General features: G+C 51.3%; 2 protein-coding genes across 5 annotated transcripts in view; one reads left to right on the top strand and one right to left on the bottom strand.

Moving 5' to 3' along the window:
* LOC103346641 (b(0,+)-type amino acid transporter 1) overlaps nucleotides 1-17393 on the top strand; it is a 33584-nt gene extending 16191 nt beyond the window's left edge. For all 4 annotated transcript variants that reach the window (XM_089319521.1, XM_089319522.1, XM_089319520.1 and 1 more), the window contains 4 exons: nucleotides 7678-7774; nucleotides 8603-8752; nucleotides 14598-14772; nucleotides 17220-17393. In XM_089319521.1, coding sequence (XP_089175647.1) covers nucleotides 7709-7774; nucleotides 8603-8752; nucleotides 14598-14772; nucleotides 17220-17284 — 456 coding nt within the window. In that variant the 5' untranslated portion in view covers nucleotides 7678-7708 and the 3' untranslated portion in view covers nucleotides 17285-17393. The remainder of the gene's footprint in view (nucleotides 1-7677; nucleotides 7775-8602; nucleotides 8753-14597; nucleotides 14773-17219) is intronic.
* A 495-nt stretch (nucleotides 17394-17888) lies between these two features.
* LOC127486059 (putative ATP-dependent RNA helicase TDRD12) overlaps nucleotides 17889-22639 on the bottom strand; it is a 98103-nt gene continuing 93352 nt past the window's right edge. The window contains exons 24-28 of the mRNA XM_089319082.1: nucleotides 20942-21005; nucleotides 20746-20859; nucleotides 20514-20667; nucleotides 20365-20431; nucleotides 17889-19958 (exon numbers count right to left, since the gene is read on the bottom strand). Of these exons, the coding sequence (XP_089175208.1) occupies nucleotides 19867-19958; nucleotides 20365-20431; nucleotides 20514-20667; nucleotides 20746-20859; nucleotides 20942-21005 (491 nt within the window). The 3' untranslated portion in view covers nucleotides 17889-19866. The remainder of the gene's footprint in view (nucleotides 19959-20364; nucleotides 20432-20513; nucleotides 20668-20745; nucleotides 20860-20941; nucleotides 21006-22639) is intronic.

Below are 22639 nucleotides of genomic sequence, written 5' to 3'. Positions count from 1 at the left end.
GGTATGCACCATATAACATGCACTATATAATATCACTATATGGTGTGCACTATATAATATAAACTATGTAACATGCACTATATGGTATGCACTATATAACATGCACTATATGATATGCACTATATAATATAGCTATGTAATATGCATGATATGATATGCACTATATAATATAGCTATGTAATATGCATGATATGATATGCACTATATAACATGCACTATATGGTATGCACTATATAACACACACTATATAATATGCACTATATAGTGTGCACTATACGATATGCACTATATAACATGCATTATATAATATGTACTATATAACATGCACTATATAATATCACTATATGGTATGCACTATATGGTGTGCACTATATGGTATGCACAATATGATATGCACTATATAACATGCACGATATGGTATGCACTATATAATGTGCACTATATAATATGCACTATATGATATGCACTATATAACATGCATGCAGAAATTGCCAACAATTACAAGGCAGCCATGACTTTTTCTTCCTTTGTTCCTCTAGGCCCAGCTGGATGTGTGCCATCCTCTCTAGTTGAGGCGACAGTGTGAGGAAATGATTTCCCTAAGTCTCAACTAAAAAGAAAGGCATTAATAAAGCATTTAATTTTTTTTATTTGACAGGTAGAGTTACAGACAGTGAGAGAGAGAGACAGAGAGAAAGGTCTTCCTTCTGTTGGTTCACTCCCCAAATGGCCACCACAGCTGGAGCTACGCCAATCTGAAGCCAGGAGCCAGGTGCTTCCTCCTGGTCTCCCATGCAGATGCAGGGCCCAAGCACTTGGGCCATCCTCCACTGCACTCCCGGGCCACAGCAGAGAGCTGGACTGGAAGAGGAGCAGCCGAGACTAGAACCGGTGCCCATGTGGGATGCTGGCACTGCAGGCAGAGGATTAATCAAGTGAGCCACAGCGCCGGCCCCACATTTAAATTTTTTTAAAGACAAAAATTTCCGAATATGTTTTCCTGTGCATAGCCAGGAGGGAGAAGAGCCCGGAGGGGAGAACGAGACATCCCTTCCTGTGAACCTCACTTCTTGTGAGGCCGCTGTCCCTTACACCCAAAAAAGAGAGTTCAGGTGTCAGCATGTGCAGTTACAAAGTGCAGCTGTGCCACATGTATTTGGTGAAATACAGAACCCAAAAAGGTAAGTTGTCTACCTCAATGTATCACTGTTCATATAAGTCAGTTCCTTCCTCCGCAGCTGAGAAAAACAGCAAAGAGGATCACTGAACAAGAGCAGGCAGATACAGATCCTAGATAGACCCTACAGATCTTTCTCTTAGAGTTGCTTAGGTATTGTTTATTTCACTATAAGAAAGTAAATAGATCAAACACCAAGCACTCGGCTTGCTTTCTCTCTCCATCTCTCTCTCCCCCTCCTTCTCTCCCTTCCTCACCAAAGCTGAGCAAAACATATAACCAAAGAGGACTGATGAACAAGAACAGGGATGTTTAGATCCTAGCTAGATCCTAGATGTCTTTGCAAATATTAGATATTATTTCTTTCACTGTAGGAAAGTGAATAGGTCAGGCACCTCTCTCTCTCTATACACACACACACACACATACACACACACACACACATATATATATACATGCACTTACTATATATATTTTTTATTTTTTATTTTTTTTTGACAGGCAGAGTGGACAGTGAGAGAGAGAGACAGAGCTGGATCAGAAGTGGAGCAGCCGGATCTCAAACCGGTGACCACGTGGGATGCCAGCCTCACAGGCGGCAGTGTAACTTGCTATGCCATGCCGCCAGCCCCTAGAACCCATTTTTTTGAATTCTGAAACTCTGAAATTTATCAGTCTTTAAAAAGTGTATGGAAAATGTGTTGTGATGGAAAAAAATTACATGGATTTCAGAATTCTTTCTGCACCAAAACAAACTTACTTTTGAGTCCAGTTCCCACGACCTTTCTGAAGTCCCCTTGTGTGGCACACTGTGATTAACCATGGTCACCTTGCCGGGCAACAGGTGCCAGAAGCCCTTCTCCCGGCCTCCCTTTGGCTACCAGCACCCCCTCCAAGGCCACCTCCCCTCTGCCATTCCGAGCCTCCAGGAGTCTGGAATTTTGGGATTGTACCTGTGAGATCATGTGCTGGCTGTCTTTGCGTGCCCAAGCTTACTTCCCTTGGCACAGCGGGTCTTCACAGCACGTTCTCAGCCTTTCATTTGTTCCTGGGTGCTGGACTGCCTCTGTGTCTTGGCTATTGTGACTGCTGCTGCAATGAACACTTCGACTTTTCTGGATGTTTAACCAGAAGTGGGATGCTGGATCTCACAGTAATCCTATTTTTGATTTTTTGAGGAACCCCTGTTTTGTTTTCAAAAATGGCTACGCTAATTCCGGTTCCCACCAAGAGTGTCCTCCCCACCTCCTCACCAAGGCTGCTCTTTCACTTCTCGGATCGCGGCCGCTAGAACAGGTGTGAGGCGGTGCACTGCGGCTTGTAGTCCCGTTTCTCTGACAGTGATGCTGAGCCTGCTTCATGTGGCTGTGGCCTTTCTGTTCGGGTCCTTTGTCCACCTTCACAGTTGTTTGCTTGTTCTCTGGAGTTCCCTGTGTCCTCTGGAAGTCAGCCTTCAGTCTGATTATGCTTTGCCAGTATTTTCTCGCAGCTGGACGGTTTCCTCTTCACTCTGTTGTTCTCTGTCCTGTGCAGAGGCTTTTCAGTTGGCTGCCACCCCCGTTGTCAATTTCTGCACTTGCTGCTTGTGCTTTTAGGGTCACACACGAGAAACTATTGTCCAGACCAGTGGCCTGTGGCACTCCCATTACCTTTGCATGGCCTCCCCGTTAGGTCTTTGGTCCGTCTGGATAAAGGGGACAACGGATCAGCGTAGGGGTCACCAGTTTTCCCGTGTCTGTGGGGATTTTAGAGCCTTGGGGGCTTGGGGCAGGGCTGCACGGGGAAGTGCCAAGTCTCCCACTCCACGGGCGTGGACTGCTGTTCACCTGGTCATCTCTGATTTTTTCTAAAAATGTTCTGGTGTAGTTGTGGGTGTACAGTTCTTACACATCTTTTGTCAGATTTATTCCAAAGTCATATATTTTCCTGCTATTACGAGTAACAGTGGCTCACTCTGAGTATATAAAAACACAACTTTAATAGCCCTACTGAGGTCTAAGTACCATAAAACTTACCCTTAGTAAAGGCTCAGCTCAGTTACGTTAGCAGGCTTATAAACTATGTGAACCCCATCACAATCAACCCCAGGCCATTCCCATCAACCCAAAAGCTCCCTCCTGCCGAACGCTGATCTCTGTTCCTACCTCCAGGCCCAGGCAATATCTAATATTCCGTCTCAGTGGAGTTACCTGTCCTTTGCAGTTGGGATTGTGCTCTACTGATTTACGTTGTATATATATATTTTTGAAATATTTATTTATTTGAGAGGCAGAGTTACAGAGAGGGAGAGACAAAGGTCTTCCATCCTCTGCTTCACTCCCCAAATGACTGCAATCACTGGAGCTCGGCCAGGCCAAAGCCAGGAGCCAGGAGCTTCTTCTGGGTCTCCCATGTGGGTACAGAGCACTTAGGCCATCTTCTATTGCTTTTTGAGGCTATTAGCAGGGAGCTGGAACACAGGATATGAACCAGAGGCCATACGGGATGCCAGCACTGCAGGCAGAGGCTGTACCTACCACACCGCTGTGCCAGCCCTCTATATGTTTCTTAAAAAGGGTTTTGTTTGTTTGAAATGCAGAGAGGGAGGAAGGGGGTGGGGAGAGAGCAAGCGAGCAAGTTTCTGTCTACTGGTTCATTCTCCAAATGTCCCCAACAGCCAGGGCTGAGCCAGGCTGAAGCTAAAGCCAGAAACTGCATCCAGGTCTCCCATGTGGGAGGCAAAACCCAGTACTTGGCCCAGCATCTGCCTCCTTCCCAGGTGCATTAGCAGAGACCTGAGTTGGAAGTGGAGTAGCTGGGACTTGAACCAGCCCTTCATCCCTGGATGCCAGCATTGCAGGTCGGGGCTTAGCTTGCTGCACAACACCAGCCCCTGTTGTGTACCATTTTTATGGAGTCCAATTGGGGATGTTGCCTTAATGAACTCTTAATTTTCTATCTCACATAGACAAATCTTCCTTCTTTTAAGATTATATACTTAGCTGTTCCCTTATAATTTTATTTTCTCTAATCCTTTACCTGCTGTCCTACTACTATTTTTTTAATCATTTTTTTTCCTTTTTGGTTTGAAATGCCACTATCATTCCCACTTGCACCTGTTACACTGTTTCACTGTGGTTTGTTCTTGTTATTGTCATGCTTATTAAAACATTGTATAGCTTTAGTAATTAAAATCTGGTAGGACTCATGCTGCTGTCAGACTTCTCCTGACCTGTTTAGCTTTCCAGAAGTGTTTATCATAATTAAATCCAATTACAAAAGTTACTTCCATTAAAAAAAAATTTTGAAACACAGAGCCACAGAGCAATCTTCCATCCTTTGGTTTACTCCCCAGATGCCTCAACAGCCAGGACTGGCACTCGGCCCGGTTCTCCCATGAGGGTGGCAGGCACCTGTGTGCCTGAGCCGTCATTTGTTGCCCCCCGAGGGTACCCATGAGCAGGAGGCTGGAATCAGAAGCCGAGTCAGGACCCAAACCCGGGCACCCCAATATGGGATGCAGGCACCCCAGGAAGCAAATTAACGGCTGTGCCCCCTCTACTTCTGTTAAAAAAATGTTTTAAAGACTTGAAAGGCAGTGGGGGGCGAGGGGAGATCTTCTCTCTGCTGGTTACTCCCCAAATGACCGCAGCTGTCCAGGTTGGTGCAGGCTGAAGCCGGAAGCCAGAACTCCATCCAGGTCTCCTACATGGGTGGCAGTGGTGCAAACACGTGGCCCATCTGCCACAGCTCTCCCAGGCACATTAGCAGGGAGCTGGACTGCAAGTGGAGCAGCGGGGACACAAACTGGCACCCATATGGGATGCTGATGCTGCAGGCAGTGGCTTAGCCCACTGTGCCACAGTCCCAGCCCACCCTTCCCATGCAGGGCAGTCACGCATCAGTTTATGGAGAGCTGATGAAATTTAAGAGGCTCATAGCAGCATCTCGAGCCTAAATCTTCCTTCCATCAATGCCCTTCCAGTTTCACTGCCTTTTTTGAAGTTCAAATGTGTAATTCTAAATACGTAGGTCTTACTGGCCTGTATGTTCCTGCCTTCTTATTGCTTTGTAGTGTCATAGAATGTGAACCCTGCATCAATTGTAAAGAAGCTATAAAACTCGGGGTGGGTACTGTGGCAGAGTAGGTTGCGCCGCCACTTGGGACACCTGTGATCCATGAGCGCCTTTTCCAGTCCCGGCTGCTCCACTTCCAGACCGGCTCCCTGCTCACGCACCTGAGCAACAGTGGAAGATGGCCCAAGCACTTGGTCTCTGCCACTCAAGCAGAAGACCCTGATGGAGTCCCTGGCTCCTTGCTTTGCCCTGCGTTGTGCGGCCATTTGGGGAGTGAACCAGCAGGTGAAAGATCTGCCATTCTGCTTTTCAAATAAAGCAAGCACATAGGCATGAAATCATTAGGTAAAACCAGCAGTAACATGTAAACAAGCCACTGCCTGCAATGCCAGAATCCCATACGGGTGCCAGTTTGTGTGCTGCCTGCTCCACTTCTCAATCCAGTTCCCTGCTAACATATCTGGGAAGGCAGTGGAAGAGAGCCCCAGTGCTTGGGCCCCTGCCACTCACATGGGAGACCCAGATGGAGCTCGGGGCTCCTGACTTTGGCCTGGACTGGCCTTGGCTGTTGAGGCATTGAGTGAAGCTCTGTCACTCTGCCCTCCAAATTAAGTAAACATATCACTGAACAAAACGTTTTTAAAAGACCTTATTTTGTGGGTCCCCTTTTGTTTTCTATGGCTTTGACAATAATGTATCTTCCACAGTAGCTTCATATTTTTCTATCATTATCAAGCTTTTTACTCGTACTGTTCATACCCTCCGCTATGACAGTAGTTGGCCCAGTTTTTGTCTGCTGTTTCGAAGGCTCTGGTTTCTGATATCTCGGTAGATGATTCCTTCTGTGAGCAGAAACTCTCCGTCTTTTTTAAAGCCTTAACAGATCTGCTGCGGCTGTGGGCAGAGCAGCTCTATTTGGGCTGTTGTTGGTCACAGGTTCCTCATATCTCCAGCCTCTCAGTGTCCTCGGGCTTCATTCTGTCTGGACAAATCCAACCTGTCTCTGGCAAACACTGTGTTTACAGTCAATGTGATTACTGACATTTTTTTTTTTTTTTTGATAGGCAGAGTGGACAGTGAGAGAGAGACAGAGAGAAAGGTCTTCCTTTGCCGTTGGTTCACCCTCCAGTGGCCGCCGTGGCCTGCGCACTGTGCTGATCCGAAGCAGGAGCCAGGTGCTTCTCCTGGTCTCCCATGCAGGTGCAGGGCCCAAGGACTTGGGCCATCCTCCACTGCCTTCCCGGGCCACAGCAGAGAGCTGGACTGGAAGAGGGGCAACCGGGACTAGAACCCGGCACCCATATGGGATGCCGGCGCCGCAGGTGGAGGATTAACCCAGTGAGCCACGGCGCCGGCCCCTAACGTGGCTCTTTGAAATCCCCTGCCATGAGCTGTCCTCGTGCTAGAGAAGACTTGGGAGCGCAGAGTGGGTGCCTCCATCCATCTAAAAGTGCATTTACCTTGCCGGTGTCCTGAACGCCAGCTGACTTACATCGAATTCCAATCTGAAAGTTCCCTCATCACTCTGGATACCGTTTCTCATGACGTTTGCTATAGTTCATGCTAACTCGGGCTCATCATCTAAATCCAGTAGCCTGTAAGAGTCTCCTTCTTTGCGATGTCTACATCCGGGGCTGTTGGTGTCTCAGGTCGAGCGCTGGTCTCCGCATCATAAAGCTTTCTGCATTTTAAATTCGCCTTACGTTGTTTCTGATCGTGAATTTCTTGTATTTCTCACCTGCGTTTTCCAGCTCTCTGTACTTCAGATCCAGGTTCCAACCCATTTTTTCCACTGGTCTCTAATTGAAACTTTAATTATGGCCACTTTTTGAAGAAATGCTTAGATCATCTTCTCGATTATCTTTTCATGTTTTTTTTTCATCTACTCGGGAGGCAGAGGGAACTAGCGGAGAGAGAAACCTGCATTCCGTCCGCTGGTTCACTCCCCACATGCACATGCAGGTGATGGCTGGGGCTGGGCCCGCGCACCTGAGTCACCGTCTGCTGCTGGCTCAGAGGCCGAGCGGCCGGCACTCGGACGCGGGACGCAGTGCCTTTCTCGAAAGCGTTAAGCATCCTCCAGATTACCGGACTATCCCTGCGTGCGGAGCCGCCCCTCCTTTGGCTTGTTTCGTAGCATAGGATCAGCACCGCCTGTCTGCTCTGCCGGCAGCCCTAGGTGCTGAGGTCCCGGCTCTTCCCCCAGGACCCGTGTTTCTCACATATGTTAAGCCTCAAAGATCTCGGGGCCTCTCCAGTGTCTCTTCCTGCTCTGCCAACTTCATGCCGGGTGCCTTCCTCTCTGCCGCTCTTCGCTCCTGGTTCCTCCTCCAGGAGGGCGACCAGGCTGCCCAGCGGGCCCTCTGTGGCCTCAGGAGTGGGACTCGGACACTAACTCAGGGCCTGTGGGACAAGCTGCTGATGGCTGTGTGCTTGTTTTTCAGACTCGTTTATGTGGCCGGCCGGGAAGGCCACATGCTCAAAGTGCTCTCTTACATCAGTGTCAGGCGCCTGACCCCAGCCCCTGCCATCATCTTTTACGTACGTATGGGACCTGCACAATAGCGCCCACCTGGAGGGCAGAGGGCCCCCAGTTTGCACGGTGACAGATGCACACTGCTAAGCCCAGGTTCCCAAGATCCTTGCATTGAAACAAAACCCAGGACAGTTCAAACAAGCAATTCACCTGGCTGCGCCCCCGGAATTTATCCACGACAGCCACCGTGTGGATCTTCCACATGTGTCCTTTGTTCTGGGTCCTTCTAACAAACGACACTGGCCCACTGGCCCAGAGAAGACTGATGCATTGTACTAGTGGTGACTGACAGCAGCCACTCCCAACTCAGAGGTCAGGGCCTCTGTGGGGGATGGTCCTCGGTTGTGTGTCACCACTCTGGGGTCCCAGGACACCCACATTCCTAGCCTTCTGTCCAAGCTCCCCACCCCTCTGCTGTCCATCAACCTGCTCACCATGGAGACAGCGAGACCCACAGCGGGGAAAGACCAGTCCAGGGCCATGCAACCAGCACAGGCCCAGACCAGACCTGAGCTTCATCGTCCGAGGTCCTGCCTGTGTGGAGAACTCTGGAAGGGAAAGTCACCGTTAGGCAGGGCTGGTCAGACCCGTCCACGCTCAGTCCTTGCGTTGAACCACAACTTCAAACGTTTGGCTTTCCCAAGCCGCTTCCCAGGCTTCAGAGAACAGACCCCACGGCCAAGTCCGGTTTAACCCCTGCCCGGGTGGGCTGCCCGGGGTCTCTGTCACGCTAGTGCTGTGCACAGGGAAACCGCTGCTCTGGCCGTCTGCGAAGCGGTGAGGACCGGGTTTCCATGCACCGATGACCTAAAATTTGCTCTTCTGTCCACCAGGGGATCGTTGCGACCATTTATATCATTCCTGGTGACATAAACTCCCTCGTCAATTACTTCAGTTTTGCCACATGGCTGTTTTATGGCCTGACGATTCTAGGACTCATCGTGATGAGGTTTACAAGCAAAGAACTGGAAAGGCCCATCAAGGTAAGCTGAGTGTCCCGCGGTCACGAGCGGCTTTGGTTTCTTACAGTGACGTAGACGGCTCTGCACTGAGCAAGAGCCCAGTGAGCAGCGTGTGGTCAGTGCAGGCCGCAGGCCAGGCCAGCCTGTGCACAGCCGTGGGGCGAGGACGCCTAGCCAGTTTCCTTACTGCTTCTTGTAGACCACACCTAAAGGGAGGGGCTGACGCTATTATGTGGGCATACATAGGAGATAATATAACCTATCATGTAAAATATCTAAGGGTCGGCACCTCCTGGCCACCACTGGTTCTGACAGCTGTGGTAGCTCTAACGGTTAGGGTGACTCTCAGAACAAAGGCACAGCCTTTACCAGCAGACACTTTATTTTCTTAAGATTATTCATCTCAAAGTCCGTTATGCAGACAGAAGGACAGAGAGAGAGAGAGGTCTTCCATCACTGGTCCACTCCCTAGATGGCCCCAACAGCCACGGCTGGGCCAATCTGAAGCCAGGAGCTTCTTCTGGGTCTCCTAAGTGCTTGGGCCATCCTCCACTGTTTTCCCAGGTGCATTAACAGGGAGCTAGATTGGAAGTAGAGCAGCCGGGACTGGAACCAGCATCCATATGGGATGCCAGCACTGCAGGCATTACGCCACATCACTGCCCACAGAAGACACATTTCTCAAATAGGGGAGGAGGTGACAAAAGAAATGGAGCACATCATATAAGACCCTGGATAATGAGCTGCATGGGGGTGCCCACGAGAACATCTTCCTGGTTAATGTTTTCTTGGGAGAATATGTGTCAGGCTCCTTTGTTGTTGCCTTTTGAAGTTTGTAACAGCTCTAAATTTAAAGATTTGTTTATTTGAAAGGTAGAGAGAAGGGAAGCGACAGAGATCTTCCACCTGCCAGTTCATTCCCCAAATGGCCAGGGCTGGGCCAGGCGCCAGGAGCTTCTTCCCACGTGGGTGCAGGGGCTCAAGCACTTGGGCCAACTTCCACTGCTTTCCCAGGTGCATCAGCAGGGAGCTGGATTGGAAGTGGAGCAGCCAGGACTCCACCACAGTGCCGGTCCCAACATCTCTATATAATCTTGAATCTCCTAATCCTTCCACTTCCAGCTCATGTTTATATGAGAAAATGAGTAAATTGCCAAAGGCAGCAGGAAGTTTTCAACAAAACATGCATGTGAGGTTTGAAGTCACATTCCAAAGGCACCACACACGCCAGGGAAGCGAGAAGCACGTGTCAGGCTGGGCGGCCCTGCGTGAGCCACGTGACTCTGCTCAGCGCAGACACCTGTGAAGCGCGCAGCGTGCTGGCTGTGAGCTACGCAGACCTCTACTGTTGCTTTAGCCGTTTTCGAGCTGGGAATTTGAAATTTTTTTTTTACAATGCAAGATAGTTTTCCGACTTGAAATAAGGAAAATACTCTCCTAGGGAGTGTTTTCCCACAGACTGGCTCTCTTCAAGGGCAGAAGACTGACAGAAGTACACGCTGAGTGTTGACAGAAATATGAGTGACGTGAGATGGGAGAACGAGCCTGTCAGCTGTGCACAGCTGGCTTATTGAGAGGTTTTTTATCAGGAAGGTTTATGAAGCTGTGGAAAATCAAACATAAGGGGCTGGCGCTATGACACAGTGGGCTAAGCATCTGCCTGCTGCATGGCATTCCATGTGGGCATCAGTTCGAGTCCCGGTGGCTCCTCTTCCAATCCAGCTCTCTGCTGTGGCCTGGGAAAGCAGCGGAGAATGGTCCAAGTGCTTGGGCCCTGCACCCACGTGGGAGACCCGAGAAGCTTCTGGCTCCGGCTTCAGATTGGCCCAGCTCCTGCCGTTGTGGCCATTTGGGGAGGAAACCAGTGAATGGAAGCCCTTTCTGTCACTCTGCTTCTCAAGTAAATGATCTGTAAAAATAAATTAATTAAAGAAAATCAAACATAAGAGGATAGGCAAAGCAGCAGCAGGCAAATTAAAACTCAGAAAACAAGGGCGAGACGTGTCAGACAAGCACTCAGGCCTACAGCGTTGCCCAGGACAAAGCCAGATCATTTGGCAATGCACAATCTCCCGGTGAGGAGATGATGATGAAAATCCATCCACGCAGCCATCCAGCTCCCACACCCTTGCGAAGTGCTTGTGAGCAGAGACCGCAGGACCGGCAGGGAGCAGCGAGCACACCTCCTCCAGCCAGCGTGGAGCCAGACACTCCACTAGGAAGAGGCCCGGGACTGGAAACATCACCAGCTACGGCTCCAACTCTGGACCCCCCAACACGCGCCTCTCCAAGTGCATCCAAGACAGGACTGGCACGTGACCTCCTCTGCCACCACAAAGGAAAATTTAATATTTCAAAAAATAATACAAGTCTCGTTCTCTGTGAGGCAACAAAACCGGAACTCAAGAAGACAAACCTGTGGGGCCAAGAGGACATGGGCACTGCGCATGCGCACACGGCTGGAGCAACAGTGGGAGGAGACGGAGGCCCGGGCACCGTCTACACAGCACGTGAAGAACTTCCTCACATTCGATACTTGGATGAATAAACAGGAAAACAGGCAACTCAGAAAGCACAATAACGAATGCAGAAAACCAAGAGCAGAAAAACCTAATAACATCGAGAAGCCGAGGTGTCAGGGAGGAGAGAGCAATCACTCTGTAAGGAATACGCAATCACTCTGGCTTCTTTCAGAGTTCTCCTTTTTCAGTGATCTGGAACAAACGAATACCAGGAAAATCTGATTTTAAGAATTTCCCAGCTGGCGCCGCAGCTCACTAGGCTAATCCTCCACCTGTGGCGCCGGCACCCTGGGTTCTAGTCCCAGTCGGGGCGCCGGATTCTGTCCCGGTTGCCCCTCTTCCAGGCCAGCTCTCTGCTGTGGCCCAGGAGTGCAGTGGAGGATGGCCCAAGTCCTTGGGCCCTGCACCCCATGGGAGACCAGGATAAGTACCTGGCTCCTGCCTTTGGATCAGCGCGGTGCGCTGGCTGCAGCAGCCATTGGGGGGTGAACCAATGGAAGGAAGACCTTTCTCTCTGTCTCTTTCTCTCACTGTCTAACTCTGCCTGTCAAAAGAAAAAAAAAGAATTTCCCAGTACATTATATGAAGATACTTAAAGGGAAGTTTATTTCGGTGCAACATTTTTTTTTAAAATCCTTGCCAATGAGGGGGTCTTTAAAAAGTTCATGGAAAATGAATATTGTGGGAACATTAATTTCACCCAGGTCTCCCACAGGGGTGCAGGGATCCAAGCACTTGGGCCATCTTCCACTGCTTTCCCTGGTGCATTAGCAGGGAGCTAGATCAGAAGTGGAGCAGCCAGGACTCGAACCAGCTTTACCCACCACACCACAATGCTGGTCCCCATTTAGCATTGTTTTGAATATACTAGCAAGGGATATAGAAAGAAGAAAGCAATCTGTGGTGTGAGAGGCAGAAAATAATTTTTAAAGTCTTTAAAACCTTTTGAAGATTGTATAATTATGTATCTGGAAGATACAAAGGAATCAAAGAACAAACTATTAATAAAGTGGTAAGATATACCATCCACACACTGAAATCAACAGCCTTTATGCAAATGATTCCAATGAAAAGATAATGGAAAAGAATACCTCGGTCCCCAAAATTAAACACACACACACACAAAAAAAAACAAAAATAATCCCCTGCTGTGGGCATTAGGATGCCCACTTCCCATCCCTTTCCGTGGGACCTGCGCCTGCGTTTCGTTCCTGGCCCTTCCTGCCAGTGCAGAGCCTGAGAGGCAGTAGTGACGGCCCCCCAGCCGTGGGAGACCTGGATTGAGTTTTTGGCCCTTGACTATGCCCAGCAGGAATCTGGAGAGTTTGTCCCCTCTGTCTCTTTAAAATTTAAATTATGTATCAATGTAAGGAGGTTAGACCTCTAGGTGGGAAACCTGAAAGACCACAGACTCTAGACTTAGGGTGCTGATGCGCGAATGAAGTGTAAACTGCTCTGTAAGCCGTGAATGCAGACAGCCTGCCCAGGACTCAAATTCCAGAAGTAATAAAGAGAAAAAAAATCAGTCTTTTTAAAAAGCAAGTGAATCACACACACAGCAGAATGGGGGCGGGCAGTCTTTGCAGGTGATATCCTCCCCCGCCCCCCCACAAAAGAAAGAGTTCCCAACAATTGAGATGGGAAACACCAGTCCTTGAAGAAAAAAATTTTTTTAGAAGTTCAAACAAAAATGCAAAGGCACTTACACATGAAAACAAAGAAGCTCCGAATCCCAGCAAGCTCATCAAACAAGCAGGCCAGAACGAGGAGAAGTAGCACTTGCGGCCCACCAGGTGGGCAGCAAAGAGGAGCTCACTCCCTTGCCCGTTGGCACTGGGTGTGGAGCCCTGCCCCTCGGGGCGGTACCTGGCAAAACTATCCAATCATTTACTCTTTGGCCCTTTATCCCAATCCCAAAGAGAAATTGCAGACATGTAAAATATACACAAGGTTCTTTCTTGAGGCACCAATTCTATCAGCAAAAGATTCAACACAAACCAAAAGCCAACAGGCAACACTCAAATGGTGTTTCAGCCACAGACACCATGGTTAGCAGCAACAGGAAACGGATGATCACTCACTTCACATTTGACTATGTCAGCATCTCTGGATGTGCTGCAGGAGCAAGGCCAGGGGCAAAGCTATGATTGTGTCATTTGCTACTTCCTAAACAGCAGTGGAAGGTGAACATATAAGTTTATGTATATGTGTTTATTCTCATGGAAGAAATATGAAAAGGGAAAAAATGAAACCCCCAAATTAACAAAGGAGCAAAAGAAGCCTTGCTTGTGTGACAAGCAGGTGACAGCCACGGAGAAGGGGATTACCAGGACTGTTCATCCCCTTCGTGGGTTAACCAACCACACAGCGCCTTAAAGGTCCAGTGACTTACGTTCCTACTCGTGTAGTTCCTGGGGAATTTCTTATAGGTGCATTACAGAACACAGCAAATAAGGAATTATGTTCACATGATTAAGAAACAGATTTTCAGGGAAAAAAGGCATAAAAATACATATAATCTTACATTGGAATTGGAAATGTCAGTATGGATATATGAATTTTTTTCCCTTCTTGAAAAAAGTTTTTTCTGTCCTTGCAAAAGAACAGAGCATACTCCAGACCCTGCACGAGGGTCTTTGAAGCCACTTCCTAACCGGACGGCAGGTGAAGGGCTTCACTCTACAGTTCCACAGCATTAGGTGACTCCTTTGTACCCTCGGTGAAGCAATGAATCAAGGCAATGTTAGCAGGAGAGGCTAAACCACTCAAGCTTCACCTCCAGTTCAAAACCAGGAGGTTAACAGGGACATTTCTCATGGTGGGACTGGACCGCTCTCCCTCTCCTAAGCCCACTGACAGACCTTAGGAATTCCAAAGTGGACAGACATGTGCCTGATGGAAGTGCACTGCTCCACCAGGAAGTATTCGTGCCTCTAAACCTAGCTACCAGTGTGCAGGGAATACGGGGGACAGAGGCCAAGGCCAATGGCAGCAGCAGGATGCCGTCACATGAAGCTCTATGTAGAGCGTAGAGGGTCCATCTTCCAGTTTGTTTACCACAAAAGGGAGGGAGAAGAATGGCACTGAACTCATCAGAGACACACTGAGATGTGTCACAGTGACACGGTGTCCAGTGGGTTCTTCGTATTCTAGGGAAAAGAAAAGGTGGAGTAGATGAGGTAAGACTGACAAGCTGACAGAAGTTCCTAAAACTGGAGGGGTCACGTAGAGGTCACCATACTCCATCAGCCTTGCTGCCTCTTCAGTGAAAAACATCGACAGCAAGACAGACGGACGCACGCAGCCGCACAGCCAGCCCTGACCCCTCGCTGCTCTGCTTGCAGGTGCCCATCTTCATCCCCATCCTGGTGACCTTCATAGCTGCGTTTTTGGTCCTGGCCCCAGTCATCACTAACCCAGCGTGGGAGTATCTCTACTGCGTGTTATTTATCCTGAGCGGCCTTGTATTTTACTTCCTTTTCGTCTACTACAAGTTTGAATGGGCTCAGAAAATCTCAAGTAAGTATCACATCAGGTGGTTCCCCTATGAAAGCACAGAGCTGCAGCGCCCCACAGTGCACCACCGCCCCCGGCTGAACACCTCCGGGCCCGTCCTGGGCCGCCTGTTTCCATCACTTCGCCTGCCAGGCAGGAAGGGAAAGCAAAGCATTTTAAACAGAATCTTAGGGAGGGGGGCGGGGGCGGGGGCATGGGGAGGGGGGAGAGGGAGCAGGGAAAGGGAGGAGAGGGAGGAGAGGGGAGAGAGGGGAGGGGAGACAGGGAGACAGCTCCCATCTGCTGCCTCACTGTCCAGGCCTCCCTTGTTGACACGGTCGCGTCTGCCTCCCACGGTCTGTGTGAGCAGGAAACTGGCCTCAGAAGCCAGAGCCTGAACCCAGCCACTCCCGTGTGGGACACGGGGTCCTGACTGCTAGGCTAAACACCTGTCCCTCATTTCCTTTTTAACTTAAAATACCTGTAAGCTTAGATGGCCACCGTGACCTCTGATGAGTGCGGTTCACTAGTGTTAAGTATGTTTATCTTCAGCGCACCACGTTCCTCTGCCTGACACACGCGCGTACCAGCTAAGAGCTCACTGGCACGCCAGTCGCTCAGTGACAGAGTCAGGGCTGGGAGAGTGACAAGGCCTGTGCTGCCGCAGGTCTCTCCTCCATCCGGCAGTCATTTGCATCTGTTTTTAAAAAAGACAACTATTTATTTTTATTAAATGTATTCTACCTTTCACTTATTTGAAAGGCAGAAAGAGATCTTCCTTCTTCTGGTTTGCTCTCCAAATGCCCACAACTGGGGCTGGGCCAGGCCAAAGCCAGGAGCCGGGAACTCCGTGTGGCTCTCCCACACGGGGTGGCAGGGACTCAGGTTCTTGAGCCACCATTTGCTCCCGCCCAGCATGTGCGTTGTTAGCTGGGAGCTGGATGGGAAGTGGAGCAAGGACGCAGGCCCAGGCACTCCAGTATGGGATGCAGGTCTCTCCAGTGGCATCTTAATCATGGTACCAAGTGCCTGCCCTCAACTGTTGTCTACAAGTTTAGCTGCATAAGCCACTTTCACACCTAAAGTCCACTTGTGCCAAAGACGCCTCTGAGACTGAATTACACTTCTTTTCTTTACTTCAGTGCTATATTCATAAGTTGTAAACTGCACAACAAATTGAAGTGCACCAACCCTCCTCATCAAAGCCTTCCCAGGCTCCCGAGCACCCCCAGCAGGGCCTGCCTCCTGCTCTGTAAGCTCCCTGAAGACAGGAAGTGGGCTGTGTACGATGTAATCCCAGCAGTGTCTGGCCTGTCACAGCCCCGTGGTGTTACTGAGTCCTGTGGCCGAAAACCTGCCCGCTGCTCAGTTTCTCACCAGCAAGGCGCAGCCTCCCCTGCAGGCACTCCTGTGCGTGCCATTTATAGACCACACACACAGGGGGGACAGCCAGGGGATGACCAGTAGAACCCGACCAGAGGGCCAGCAGGGACCTGGGCTTCAGACCCTGCCAGCCAGGACTGAGAATGCCTGAGCACGCTGGGTCCTCTCCACCTCCACTTCCTGGGCCATGAGATCGGTGCCGTTACTGACCTGACAGTGGCGACAGAATTTAGTTCATGTTGATTAAGAGTGAAACAGCAGCAACATATTGTTATTTCCACCAGGCACTTGTCTCCTTCCTGAAACAGCCCCTCCCCCCGTCTCTACTCTGACCTCAACCCTGTGCTGGGAGGGAGTGAGGTTGTGGGCACTCCGACAGAACGGAAAGGAAATAAGGAAATGCATTCGTGTGAGAGGAAACAGCCTTCCGGCCCACGTTGTGGGTGCAGCGGGAAAAGCTGCCACCTTTGATGCCAGCATCCCGTGTGGGCACTGGCTCCTGGCCTGGCTGCTCCACTTCTGATCCAGCTCCCTGCCAGTGGCCTGGGAAAAGCAGAAGATGCCACCCATGTGGGGACTTGACCGAATCCTGGCCGTTGTGGCCATATGGGCAGTGAACCAGCAGATAGCTCTAATTCTAACTTTCAAATAAATAAGGAAATCTTAAAAAAAAAAAAAAAAAAAAAAAACTTGGATTTGATCATGGCAACAGATAATCTGGCCAGGATGACGGAAGCAGGCTTTGGAAGCCCACGACACTAAATAGATCTTGTTTCTCAGCTCTAGAAGATTCAGCAAGCTGCTGCCTACAGAAGTTGGTAGAAGTTGGGTTAAGGTGGTGAAAACCAATGAGTGATCTTACACTTTAAATAAACAGAAGTCCTAGTGACTTAGACACTGGTAGTAAGTATATGTGTAACTTAGTTTTCCTAGAGTGTGCATTGGTTAGTGGCAGTTAAATACTTGGCAGCTTCCTAATTCCTTAATGGAAACAGCTCGCTCCAAAGCCCCAGCGTGGCTCCGGGGACAGCCGTCCGTGGGCACGCACGCTCCGCTAACCAACCACCTGCCCGCTGCTTGTGTTCCAGAGCCCATCACCATGCACCTCCAGATGCTCATGGAAGTTGTGCCGCCGGAGCCAGACCCCAAGTGACAAGTTTGTGTCTTGTAACCAACTCAACGCTGTGAGGAGTTTATTTTTGTAAGCAGTATTTGTGGTATTTCTTCCTGATTTTTTTCTTAAGAAGAATTGTATCAGATGCTTATGTAATATTATTTTTTGGTATCCTTAATTGTCTGGGTGGGTTCCAGGCGTGTACGGTGACCCCGGCAGGTGCAGCCACGGCCCAGCGGCTGCTGTGTGCTTGCCCGAGGGACACAACACGCTCCCGCGAATAAAGCGCATCCTGCATCGCCGCCAGCGATGTGTGTGCCTCTGCAGGCCTCGGGGCTTCCGCTTCCGCTGACGGGGCGTTGCAGGCAGGCAGGCGGGCGGGCAGGCGGGCAGGCAGGCCCGTGCTTTACCGCCTGCTCTCCTCGCTGCTCAGACGCCGCCGCCTCTGTCTTGAGCCAGCAAAGGGCCCGGCCGGGCCACGTCAGGCTGCAGGAGGCAGCCCCGGCGCAGAGCCGCCCTCGCGCTCGCAGGTCCGTGCCCCCGAACCCCCAGCAGCCCTCTCTGGCCTCCTGGGCCAGGCAGAAGGGGCCGCGAGTGGGATCTGATGTTGCAGGGGCACGCGGGAGGAAACACGTGGGACACGTTTCTGTCAGAACACGGAAGCTTTATTGCTAACACAACAGACGCCCCCAACCCATGACTGCGCACAACCTCAGAAGCCACGACAAAGGTGCTTTCCCCTTGCGCCTGAGAAATCACTCAACGCATGAAATCAGTACAGACGCTACAGCGGTACAGGAAGGCGGTGACCACGTGCTCACAGACATCAGGAAAAGCTGAACATCTGAACAAAGAAACAGGTTTAAACCCAGCCGCTGCCTGCCCAGGGCTTTCACGCGGCCGACTGAGCCGCACGGGGGAGCTGGCCTGCAGTCTCTTCTCGGACGGCAGGGCCCCCACCGCTTGGCTGGGACACAGACAGCAAAAAAAACCCCTTGCCGACCCAACCCAAGCCTGTGCCATGGTGAGCACAGGACACGGCGCGGGGCCTCTGTCCACCACGACCCCGCCTGCAGCAGCTGACACAGGGGGCACCCCGCGGAGTCAACAGCTTCACCAGCCAAGACACCGCAGCCTCTGCGTCCTCAGAGCCTGTCCCACCGGCCGAGAACAAGGAAACCACCCCTCCCTTCCTGACCGGTCTGCCTCCTGCCACCTGCAGTCCCCGTGAGAGGCGCAGCAGCAAGGCACTGCCCCCAGAGCCCCCACGCAGAGCACGCGCCAGCTCTGGCTCTGCACAGGCTCCCCGAGGTGGGCAGGGCCTCGCTTTACAGATAAGGAAACTGAGGGCCAGAGTATGACCCAAGGCCGCTCACCGGACCACGTGCGCTCAGGCGTCTGCGCTCCGGGACGTAAAGAACCAAGATCTCCGTGCAGCTGCGATGGGCCAACGCGTTTCCCACTCAGCTGCTGCCGAGGAAGTCCAGGGGCCTCACGGTTCCCAACAGCTCACCTTAAACCTTCCCCATGAGCAGAGAAGCCCGCAGCAGAGGGGCGGCCCACGCTTCTTCCCAGACCTCGGTGTGCTGCAGCCTTCCCCCAGGACGAGGCCGTCATCACGGCAGGTGTTCTGAGTCCCCTCTGGGCACCACGCAGGTCCTTGAAAGTTTCTGCCACAAAAGAACCTGGGAGCGCAGGTCACTCAGAAGCAGCAGCCGCCTCTCCAGAGGGCGCTGGGCCTGCCAGCAGGCACTGTGCGGCCCCCGACACTCACCCCGGCTCCGAGGCAGACCCACTCGGAGGAGCCGGGGTGGGTATCGGTAGTGCTCGGAGGCAGCTATGGCGACCCCCGCGAGGCCGCTGCTGAGGGCGACGGGCAGGTCCGAGGCTGTTCAGCACAGCAGGGGAGAGCAGCGAGTGGCCGACTCGGGCCTGCACGTTCCTCACCGAGTGGCAGGGTCTGCGCTGCCACTCAGAGCTGAGTGCGTCAGGACGAGCTGAGGCGACGGCTGCGCCAGGCAGCACAGCCAGGCCGGGAGGGCCAGCGCGCTGCTCCTCTGCTCCCACCCTCCTGACAACCTTCTCATAGCAACCACGGTTTAAAATTTATTTGAAAGGCAGAGTGACAGCCCTGGGGCAGAAAGAGAGGGAAAGAGAGAGAGAGAGAGAGAGGAGAGAGTATCTTCCATCTGCTGGTTCATTCCACAAATGGCCACAACAGCCAGGGATGGGCCAGATGGAAACCAAGAGCCCAGGACTCCATCCCACGTGGGTGGCAGGGGCCCAAGTACCCACGGTACTTTGCTGCCTTCCCAGGAGCATTAGCAGGGAGCTGGATTAGAAGTAGAACAGCCAGGATTGGAACCAGCATTCATATGGGACGTCAGTGTCGCAGGCGGAGGCCCAACCTGCTGCGCCACAATGCTGGTCTTATCAGCCTGTTTTTAATTGACCAGGAAATCTGTCACCATTACCAATCCTGAAGCATAAGATGACCCCTGGCAATAATTCCTCCTTGAGGTGAAAGACGGTTTGGGTAGCATCACTTGTTTTCTTAACTTCCAACACACGGCCACAGCCATGGTTGTTCCAAGTCTCGGGCTGCCGGCGGGACTTCAGTCTCACTCACTCTCACTCCCGTCAGCCTCCGAAGTGCTGCTGCTGGGTCCGACCACCTCTGCCACTTTGCAGGGCAGCCTCTTAGAAGTCACAGCTGCAAGAGTGAGGCATCATCAGAAACATGCTGAGTGCGTGGTAAGGAGCGAATCTGTCCCCCACCCAAAGATGTGCCTTTGCCTCTAGCTCCACCTTGCGGATAATTTTGTATTTTCATTATTTTAGGCAAGAAACGAGGAGGTCTGCTTGTAAGTAAGTGATTCTAGGGAAGAGAATCTGTAAAAGTGTTGTAAGAAGGTAATGTTTTTAACCAAAGGTCAGCAAGTCCCCAGACTGGAACACTCAGCACCAGGACACCCATAAAGAGAACACTGACCTCTGAAGGCTGGCCTTATTAACGGCCCATTTCCATAAAGGTGGGATCCCTAAAGTCAGCTGAGGGATATGTCCACGCCGGCATGCAGGGCCCCAGCCCCTCCAGGGAGTGGGTGCCCAGGTCCTACCCTTGGAGAAGTGGCTGTCCTCTTCACACTCTTCCCAGTGGTCAAAATCAAAAGCCACATTTGGATTCTGTCCAACAGAACAGCTGCCGTAAGTGAACACAGAGTCACCCTCGGAGCCACGGCCGCCAGCCTCCGTCACCGGCACTCACCCTGTGTCTGAGCAGGCCGCGCCACGGCTCCCTTCTCTCTTTCGCCAGAGTAATCACGGGCTCGTCGTTTCTGATGACGCACCTGCAGCTGTCTTTTCTGATGCTGCCCTGCAGCTCCAAATCAGCTCTGTAGAACTTGTCTCTCACCCAGGCGCTAGGAGAGAGAACCCAGTCAGCCTTTCCGGTGCCACGGCCAGTCCTGTGGCCCAGCACACGGCGCATATCAACCTACCTGAAAATGACCCTGTCTCGGAAGTATTTACATCTATAATCCTTGACATTCCTTACTTGTATCTTCAAGATGACAACATCGTCTTTCTGGAACCATTTTATTTGTGGATGGAAGCTAGGAGGAAAGAGGAGGCCTTTAGCGCGCATTGTTTATCCAGTGTTAGGAGAGGCGGGCCTCTGGGCGCTGACCACTGTACCTTTTCACGTGTGGCTGTGGGGGCTTGCTGATGGGGGCGTCTCCTGTGTTTGCAGACAATGTTTCTGTGGGAAATCAAAGTCAGATTTTTACAGGTTGTTTATATGCACCTCTGTAACGAACATATGCATTTGCACCGATACAACCTTTAGATGAGGAATTAGTCACTAAAGAGTGTGACTGCGACAGTGACCCGAGCATCCACCTGAAAACAGAGTTGGTGCTCTGTATTTGTGGGCTGTACGTCTGCAGATTAAACCAACCACAGATTGAAATATTTTTTTTTTGACAGGCAGAGTGGACAGTGACAGAGAGAGACAGAGAGAAAGGTCTTCCTTTGCTGTTGGTTCACCCTCCAATGGCCCCCACGGCCGGCGCGCTGCGGCCGGCACACCACGCTGACCCGATGGCAGGAGCCAGGTGCTTCTCCTGGTCTCCCATGGGGTGCAGGGCCCAAGCACCTGGGCCATCCTCCACTGCACTCTTGGGTCACAGCAGAGAGCTGGCCTGAAAGAGGGGCAACCGGGACAGAATCCGGCGCCCCGACCGGGACTAGAACCCGGTGTGCTGGCGCCACTAGGTGGAGCATTAGCCTAGTGAGCCGCGGCGCCGGCCAGATTGAAAATTTTTTTTTTTTTTTTTGACAGGCAGAGTGGACAGTGAGAGAGAGAGAGACAGAGAGACAGATTGAAATATTTTTAAAAAATCAACTGAGTCTATAAGCATGTATAGGTTTGTTTCCCTGTCATTATCCCCTAAACAACACAGTAGGGCTATTTACATGGCATTTACACTGTATCAGTACTTAAATTGCCCAGGAAGGCGTGGGCGCTTGGCCTACTGCTCAGGATACTGGAGTGCGTGGGTTCAGTGTCTAGCTCCCTGCTGTTGCAGGCCCTGGAAGGCAGTAGTGACAGTTCAAGTAACTGGGTTCCTGCTGCCCACGTGGCTGATACGCACTGTGTTCTCAGCTCCAGGCCTGGGCCCTGGCAACTATGGGCATCTGAGGAGCGAACCAGTATACGGGAACTCTCTCAAGTAAATAAACCAATAAAAATAATAAAAAGAGAGTACTTGGAAGTGTGTAGGCTCTATGCAAACAGGATACCATTTTCTACACGGGACTTGAGTATCTGGTTCTGGCATCCACGTGGAGGCCTAGAACCAGTCCCCTACAGATACTGAGGGACGGTGATAATCCTGAAAAATTAAAATATACATCATTTCATAAGATTAACATGTTGTCAAAATAAAACAGGCTCTGACAAATACTAAAACTAAACCACCAGGAACTTCACGTTCCTCTTTTGATGAGAACCTGCACTACAACTGCCGGCCACAGGACACACTAAGTGTCTAAGTTCCTTCAGTGCTGTCCTAACCCAGCAGGACCCCACGGGAGGTGACTTCCACGCAGTCAGCGCACAGGAGCAGGTGCCGAACACCGTATTTCCTGAGTCTCCATCGACGAGGTGCGGGGCTGCTGTCCCAACCGGAACAACGATGGGCCCATCAGCCCTCATCACAGCAGCCCCGTGGAGAAGCGCGAAGCCGGGGTGCAGGTGACTGCAGAACACAGCTGGCGTTTAAAACAGACCTCCCACCACGCGCCGTGCCGTGACAGACACCAACTTCAGAGTCACGCTGTCCCGAACGGAGCCACAGTGCACACTGCGCACCCCGAGTCGGCAGCACTGGC

Source organism: Oryctolagus cuniculus, chromosome 18 (assembly GCF_051225735.1).
Source record: "Oryctolagus cuniculus isolate XC-2025 breed Fujian yellow rabbit chromosome 18, ASM5122573v1, whole genome shotgun sequence".
In the NCBI taxonomy this organism is placed as follows: domain Eukaryota; kingdom Metazoa; phylum Chordata; class Mammalia; order Lagomorpha; family Leporidae; genus Oryctolagus; species Oryctolagus cuniculus.
The sequence above is the reverse complement of the archived record's forward strand: the minus strand, read 5'-3'. Positions and strand labels throughout refer to the sequence as shown.